Genomic DNA, 8,851 nt, shown 5'->3' on the forward strand with positions numbered 1-8,851 from the left:
CGCTTCCCTGGCGGGCGGGCTGGCTCGGGATCGGCCGGCGCGCGTGTGTTCGCGCAGCGGGATGTGGGTGGGAGGGCGATTGTGCCCAGGGCCGCGCGCGAGTCCCCGCCTGCCTGGAGGCGGAGGCGAGGCCGCGTGTGTGGAGGCAGCTCGCGGGCGGCGGAGGCCCCGGTGTTTGTGTTTGGGGTTTATCAGTGTGGTGAAGCGCCCATAAGTGCGGCCACGTGTGTGTTGAGGGAAAACTCATATGCGTGTTTGTCTGCATGGGGTTCGTAGTTGCATTTCTTCGGCCTTCCAATTTGTGTACTGTTGCGTTTGTCATGCTCAGCTGTTACCGTGAATTAACATCCCCCAGATATATGTATGCATGTGAGATAAGTCTGCCACAGCCTAGATAAAATTGTGCAGAATGTTCTTTTACACCTACCCATTTCGAAGCACATGTGTTTGCATTTATTTAATGAATATACAGGGGGAGAGCAATGCAGTTTGAAAAAGCACAGAATAAACTGGTGAGTTTTTTTGTTTGTAATAATAAAGAGGGTGTTTTTAACCTCTCTTTGCAGGGATGTAGGGCATTTGCTTCTACCTCAGAGCCTGTTCCCTCTAATGCCTCATTTGTTGTTCTAACAACCCTAGAAATTCTTCAGCCCGGAGCTGTGTACCCAACGGGCAGACGGCTCAGTCTGTGTATGTTGTATAAGTGTCTGGAATGTACACCTGGTACCTCTCCACTGGCATCCACAGTTTAAGAAAGTAAATAGAAGCTTTCAAGGAGGAATATGGTAAGTAAAACACTGCTCTAAACTTACAGAGTCCCTGACCTACAAAACTGGAGACAGGTGTCAGCTGATCTACTTTCCAGCTGCAACACTGCTTTGTTGAATTCACTTTAGACAACTCTTAAACTTTTAAACCTCTATTTCACTATCTTCCAAATGGGAATGGCAAGATTCATCTTTCACTTTCTATGTTAGATAATAACTGAATATACTGTGGGTGCAGTGTAAAGCCAAACATCAGAGATTTGTTAATAGGCAAGTTGCTAAGTCAGTATTGCCTCTGGGGAAAGCAGGCACTGGTTTCAACCTCACCCTTAAAATACCCATGGGAGACACTTACTTCTCCGTGGTTCATAGCCAGGGGTCTTCGGTTAGCCTCTCAAGGACACTGCTTTGCAGAGTATTCACGGTATTCCTTAGGCTGAGAGGCTTTTGGATGACATAGTGAGCACCAGAGGCTGCCAAAGGTTCTCTCACTAGGTTTTGATAGTCAGATAAAAATATAAGGACAGGTGTCAGGGAAGGCAGCAGGGAAAAAGGAGAGTAAACTGCACAGAAAAGGAACTGAAACTGACCTTGATTGGTTCTAGCTCAGGACTGGAGCTGGCCTTTCCTGCTTATCTGGCTGAAATACTGAAAGAAAAATCTCAGTTTACACAGAACCAAATCACCAAAGAGAATTAGAAACCCTTATCCATGGCGCTGCCTGCAGAGTTGCCAGGAATAGTGCTTACCCTAGTGGCCTGAAATAATTATGCACCTTGCTCAGCATCTTGTCCTGGGCTGGGGATTGATTTAGGCCACTGGGAAAACGAGGGCCCAGGATTTTGCAGCTGAGCCATAATTCCATTTTTCTGGATCAGGAACTAGTGTAGACAGTCACATTTCCATCTGTTCTGGGGTTCTTTTTGATACGCAAAACTGTATGGTTGCTCAGGCCAACATATTTTTTTCTCATTTTGAACTGGATTTCTTCATAGAGTAACCTTTGTTTCTTTGCCTTTTTATTTTCGACACACCCATGTGTGTTAGGATCTACATATATGAACATTTAAGGGCTAAACTTGTGTTTGCAAGCATGGTGGAAACATTTAATGCTTTTTCACTTTTCCTAATTAGCTCTCAGGCAAATGATGGACTTTCTGAAGTACACAGCACAGAGTAAGTAAGTTTCTGGATCTATAATGGATGTGTAGTCCGTCTACGGTAGATGGACAAAGGGCGTTGGTGCGAACACATCTGGGAAGAATATGGAGATTTGGGGACAGTAAATGATATGCCCATTTATCCCTTAATCTTTTCCTCTTGCTATCCCTAATAGGTGTCTTCCTTGGAAGGACCCTTCATTAAAAGAAAGAATCCACCACCAGGTGTCTGCTATTAAATTTCAATTAATCAGTCCTAACCTGACTCTGCCACTGACTCTCTTCACGGGGGAAAATTAGTATTGAATTTTTGGTAGTTCACTGAGAGATTTTTGGCAAAAAATCATACATACAAAGCATATAACCCATGCTTCCATTTACCTGCTGTCATCCCGGTGGAATGTTTCCCCAGTCTGACTGATGTGTTCATTAACGTCAGTGTTCAGGTTCAATGGTAATGGTTGGAGAAGACAAGGGAATGAGAACCAGGAAGAGGAAGAGGTGCTGAGAACGGTGGCACAGCACGTAGGAGGTAGAGGAATAACGCTTCAGTTTACTAGTTGGGGTTACTAATGTCCTTATTTTCCCTCTCACTCTGAACCTTTGCCCTGGATAAAGGGGGAGTTGAATTTAGCTTTAAGTGGAGATTAGTAAGAAGAGAATATGAATGTTGGTTTGACAGGTGGGGTGGGGGAGGCCATTAAAGCCCAGGGGCCAGCAGCCACGCTAGTGCTTGGTTTTTCTCCACTGTTCAAAACACGGCGCTTGTAGATTTCCATTCTAGAGAATTTTGTAACAAAAAGTAAGCCATTTGAGTGTGAATGTCTAGTAACAACATGTTGGTGAGGATGTTTTGCTTAGAATTTGATCTTTTTTTATAGAAGATGTGTTTAAAATTTTATTGGTGATTTCATTTTATTTACATATTAGAATTAGTTACTGAGAATTTTTAATAAAACTACAAATGACAGAAAGCTAATCTGGAGGTGTATGCTATCCAAAGTGTGTTTATTGATTCAAAGTGTGTAAAAAAGCAAGTAGAATTTAAATTACTTGACTTATTATATAAGTCAAAATGAGTTTTACTACTATTATATATAGGACGGATAAACAAGAAAGTCCTACTGTATAGCACAGGGAACTATATCAATATCCTATGATAAACCATAATGGAAAAGAATATGAAAAAGAATATATGTGTATAACTGAATCACTTTGCTGTACAGCAGAAATTGACACAAATTGTAAATCAACTATACTTCAGTAAAATTTCAGAGTATTATTAGCATATTTGTGATAAAAGATTCATAAAAATTTTAAAAACTTGCCCACAATAAATAAAAAAGTTAAGAAATATGGCCATAAGGTTTGCAGATACCATGAGGTCAGAAGAGGAAGCGACTTACGAAATTAATGATCTTCACTACTTTGAAGGAAATTACGGTATGCCAGATTACGTGGTAAATTCTTTACATGCATTAATTCATTCAAATCTCATAATAACCCATGTGAGTAGTACTAGTGTTACAACCATTTTACAGAAGAAGAAAATAAGCCTTAAAACAGTTATGTGGGCTTCCCTTGTGGTGCAGTGGTTGAGAATCCGCCTGCCAATGCAGGGGACACGGGTTCGAGCCCTGGTCTGGGAAGATCCCACATGCCGCAGAGCAAGTGGGCCCGTGAGCCACAACTACTGAGCCTGCGCGTCTGGAGCCTGTGCTCCGCAACAAGAGAGGCCGCGATAGTGAGAGGCCCGTGCACCGCGATGAAGAGTGGCCCCCGCTCGCCGCAACTAGAGAAAGCTCTGGCACAGAAACGAAGACCCAACACAGCCATAAATAAATAAATAAATAAATTTAAAAAAAAAAAACAAAAAACAGTTATGTGCCCAAGATCATTCGAGGTAGAAATGGTTGAGCTGGAATTTAAACCAAGTCTGTCTGATGCTCTTTATTACCACTCTTTATTAGAGTGAGGGTAAGAACTTCCAAATGGAGGAAGGAAGCAGGCTGGGTGGAGAGCAAGAAGGGGTGGTGAAGATGACTTTATTTATTTTTTAGAATAGCTGCCCAGATGGCGGTGATGCTACTGGCCAGAATGAAAGAAATGGAGGAAGAAGAGTAAATTATAGAGGTTGGGAAGATAGGTTCATATAGGAAAAGATGATCCAGAAATACATCTCAGAGATGTTCAATAGGCAGTTGGTAATGCAGGTCAAGAACTAAAAGTAAATTAGTTGATAAGTAAATATAGTTGTCCTCAGTATCTGTGGAAGATCGGTTCCAGGACTGCCCCTCCCAATACCAAAACCCACGATGTTCAAGTCCCTTATAGAAAATGGCAGAGTATTGGTACATAACCTATGTACATCTTCCCATATTCTTTCAATCCGATCTAGATTTACCTATAATAACTAATATAATGCAAATGCTATATAAATAGTTGCCAGCAAGTGGCAAGTTCAAGCTTTGCTTTTTGAAACTTTCTGGAATTCTTTTTTTTTTCAAATATTTTCAATCTGCGGTTGGTTGAATCTGTGGATGTTGAATCTGATGCAGCATAAGGAAGGCCAACTGTAATCCCTGAATTTCTCTTCTGACAGCTCTCTTTCAGTAGCCCTTCCCTTTGAGACTTGTACCATTCATGCTGGCCCACTCTTTAGGAAGCCAGCAACTTGCTCTGTGCTGTATTTTTCAGAAAATCCATCTTCTCTAGGTCACTCCCCTTGTTTATCTAGGACCAAAGGCTTAGCTGCTCTCCCCCTAGCTGCTGTTGCCTGCCACTGTCCCAAGCAGCCTCATCCTGGCCTTACCGTCTGTCGTCTTTCTCAGCATCATGGCCTTTATCTTAAAGTCCTCAGACATAGCGTGGCCCTTACTTTGACCCATACGTAGGCCAACACTGAAAACTAGAACTTGACAATCTCTCTCTTTGACAACACTCACTGGTCTTTCCCATTCACTGAACAAGCCATGGACTCTTAGCCAAGTCTCCACTCCTTTGATGCCCTTCATGTCCTCCTGGCCCTTTCCTATCCTGCCTGAAGGCCCTAATGCGTCCTTTCCTCAGTGCTGTCCTTTCTATAGTGACCTCCTAGTTCATCTGCCTGCCCAGCCCCCAAGCCTAAGCCACAGTTTCTCATTCCCTGCTCCTAGGAAGCCCCTTCTGGAGAGAATCACATTTACCAATTGCCATTGCAAATCATGGGTGTCAAGCCTCAGGCTAACCCCTCCACACTGCATGGCCGATATCTTCCCAGGCAACTTCCAGAAGCCCATCATCATCCCTGAGTCCCTCTTTCTTTCCTACTTGTCTTCTCCCTCATGGAGGAAAAGAGCTAACCCCTGGGAACACCTTCCTTCTCTTCAGATTGGTTCTCATTTTCTTCCTCTCTTCATGACCTCATCCCAGAGGAAAAGATGTCCCTTTTTCTCTCCACGTTCTGGGTCAATGCCTTCTCTCTTGGATATATTTTAATTTCTTTTCTTCCCTCCAACAGAGGTGCTCATGTGTCCTCTATGTTAAAACAGCCTTCATTTCCTGGTCCCGCTTTCACCTCAAGTCTCCTGTCTGTTCTGGAAACTGCAGACTTCCCTGAATGAGTAGGTTATGTTCAAGTCTTTCCTCCCCACCTCTTATTCTCACGCCACTTGATTTGGGTTCTATCCTCACCAGTCTAGTGAAGCTTGTTTAGCCATTAGGGACCTCCTAGTTGACAGATACAATGGCATCTCTTCAATTCCTATCCTGCTAGGAGTGGCAGCTGCGAGTTTGATATTTGTGAACACTTAACCTCCCTCAGCTTCTGTAAAACCCATATCTCTCGGCTTATCTCTCCTCTCCCTCTTCCTCTCCTACCACTTTAGCTGTCTCATTCCCTGTGTATTTTTCTTCTTATCCCTTTCTAATCGCCTTAGGCTATCTTTTGTGTCCAAAACATTAGCTTCAGCGTAGCCAAATTTCGTGTAATTACTGGATACTTGTTGGCTTATTTTATACAACTAGGCAATCCTGCCCTAGGCCCCAAGAGTCTAATTTAGAAATAGTCTAATTCTGATATAAAAACACCAGCTGAGCCTTGTTTAAGTCTCAAGGGCAGTTCTTTGGTTTCTTCCCATGACTTGTCCCTTGTGGCTCTCTGCCTGCTCTTTTTAATGAGCGGAGGTCCACTAGACTTAGCATATGTGTCCAATGATGAGGCTCACAGGGAGTTTCAGAAAAGTTCTAACAGTGAAAAATGTAAATGACAGGTTAAAGGGAGACTTAAAAGAGATAGTAAGCTTGAAGACACAGAGTAGATTGTTTCAGGTACTAGGTCTGTGCATTGAAGACCTAGTACCTGAAGCAAACCATAAAATGTATTTCTATGTGTGTGTATATGTGTGTGTGTGTATGTATATCTATGCATTTGTATATATGATTACTCGGTTAGGTTTGGAGACAGAGAAGTAGCTCAGACCTTGCTCTTAAGGGTATAAAACATAACTAAAGAGGCAGGAGATAAAAATGAAAAATAATAAAAGTGCAAGGGAGACAACTATAAGCAAACAAGTACCAAGTGTGATAGGGTTCAGAGGATAGAGGAGTTTTGTGGGCTGCTATAGTTGAAACGATTCTCAGGAATCATGGACGTACTGTTTAGCTTTGTGGATAATGTAGAAGGGGCATCCTTCCAGATATCTCTAAAGGGATGGTCTTCTTAAGAGACACTGTACAGAGGGAAGGAAAAGAGGTCCCTGGAATTGAAGGAGAAAAGAGGATGAGTTCATCTCTCTCATGCAACAGTGAAAATCATAATGCTTTATTCTGAAAATATGGATGAAAGGCAACTCAGAATTTGAAATAACACAAATTGGGGGTGGGGGCAAGGGACTATAAAAACATACTTGAGAGTGTTGCTATTAAGGTGGTAAAAGTTGTGAAAATTGATGGGATAACCATTTCCTAAAGAGGTTGAATAGAGAAGGGCAGTACATCAACATCCATTCATGATAAAGACTCTTTCCAAAGTGGGTATAGAGGGAACATATCTCAACGTAATAAAAGCTATTTATAACAAACCCACAGCCAACATAATACTCAATGGTGAAAAGTTGAAAACCTTCCCACTAAAATCTGGAACAAGACAAGGATGCCCACTCTCACCACCTCTATTCGACATAGTATTAAAAGTCCTAGCCACAGCAATCAGATGATAAAAAGAAATTAAATGTACCTGAATTGGAAGGGAAGGAGTAAAATTGTCATATGCAGAATACATGACACTATACATAGAAAACCATAAAGACTCCACACAAAAACTACTAGAAGTAATAAATGAATTCAGCAAGGTAGCAGCATACAAGATAAACATACAGAAATTGGTTGCATTTCTTTACACTAACAATGAAATATCAGAAAGTAAAAAAAAAAAAAAAAAAAAAACTCTTTTAGAATTGCATCAAAAAAATAAAATACTTAGGAATAAACCTGACCAAGAAGGTGAAAGACATATATGCTGAGAACTAGAAAACATTGATAAAGGAAACTGAAGATGATTTAAAGAAATGGAAGGATATCACATGCTCTTGGATTGGAAGAATTAATATTGTTAAAATGGCCTTACTACCCAAAGCAATCTACAGATTTAATGTGATCCCAATCAAATTACCCATGATGTTTCTCACAGAACTAGAACAAATAATCCTAAAATTTATATGGAATCACAAAAGACCCAGCCAAATTGCCCAAGAATTGCCAAAGCAGTCCTTAGGAAAAAGAACAAAGCTGGAGGCATTACACTCTGAGACATCAGAAAATAATACCACAAATCTACAGTAGTCAAAACAGCATGGTATTGGCACAAAAACAGACATATGGATCAATGGACCAGAATAGAGAGCCCAGAAATAAACCCATACACCTAAGGTCAATTAATCTTTGACAAAGGAAGCAAGGATATACAATGGAGAAAAGACAGTCTCTTCAGCAAGTGGTACTGGGAAAACTGGACAGCTACATGTAAATCAATGAAGTTAGAACACTCCCTCACACCGTACACAAAAATAAACTCAAAATGGCTTAAAGACTTAAATATAAGACAAGGACACCATAAAACTTCTAGAAGAGAACATAGGCAAAAGATTCTCTGACATAAGTTGTAGCAATGTTTTCTTAGGTCAGTTTCCTAAGACAGCAAGAGAAATAAAAGCAAAAATAAACAGATGGGACCTAATCAAACTTAAAAGCTTTTGCACAGCAAAGGAAACCATAAACAAAGTGAAAAGACAGCCTATGGACTGGGAGAAAGTCTTTGCAAACGATGCGACCAACAAGGGCTTAGTTTCCAAAATATACAAATTGTTCATATAACTCAATAACAAAAACCCAAACAGCCCGGTCAAAATATGGGCAGAAGATCTAAATAGACGTTTCTTGAAAGAGGGCATACAGATGGCCAATAGACACATGAAAAAATGCTCCACATAGCTAATTATTAGAGAAATGCAAATCAAAAACACAATGAGGTATCACCTCACACTGGTCAGAATGGCCGTCATTAAAAAGTCCACAAATGATAAAAATGCTGGAGAGGGTGTAGAGAAAAAGGAACCCTCCTACACTGTTGGTGGGAATGTAAATTGGTATAGCCACTATGGAGAACAGTATGGAGGTTCCTTAAAAGACTAAAAATAGAACTACCATATGACCCAGCAATCCCACTACTGGACGTATACCCTGGGCATATACCCAGACAAAACTAAAATTCAAAAAGATACATGCACCCCAATGTTCATAGCAGCACTATTTACAATAGCCAAGACATGGAAGCAACCTAAATGTCCATCGACAGGTGAATGGATAAGGAAGATGTGGTACATACATACAATGGAATATTACTCAGCCATAAAAAAGAATGAAATAATGCCATTTGCAGCAACATGG

General features: G+C 41.0%; 1 protein-coding gene across 2 annotated transcripts; it reads left to right on the forward strand.

Annotated features, from left to right (window-relative positions):
* Position 1: 1 nt before the first annotated feature.
* On the forward strand, positions 2-3,204 carry LOC309646373 (uncharacterized protein). Of its 2 annotated transcripts, XM_082432652.1 has the most exons (5): positions 2-226; positions 473-512; positions 640-785; positions 1,902-1,943; positions 2,104-3,204. In XM_082432652.1, the coding sequence occupies exons 2-5, from the start codon at positions 483-485 to the stop codon at positions 2,225-2,227; spliced, it is 342 nt and encodes a 113-aa protein (XP_082288778.1). In that variant the 5' UTR covers positions 2-226; positions 473-482; the 3' UTR covers positions 2,228-3,204. The 2 variants fall into 2 exon arrangements, with proteins under 2 accessions (XP_082288778.1, XP_082288777.1); XM_082432651.1 differs by having other exon boundaries at positions 2-512.
* Positions 3,205-8,851: the final 5,647 nt, after the last annotated feature.

This window comes from Balaenoptera physalus (assembly GCF_965194825.1).
Source record: "Balaenoptera physalus genome assembly, chromosome: 17".
Lineage (NCBI taxonomy): Eukaryota > Metazoa > Chordata > Mammalia > Artiodactyla > Balaenopteridae > Balaenoptera > Balaenoptera physalus.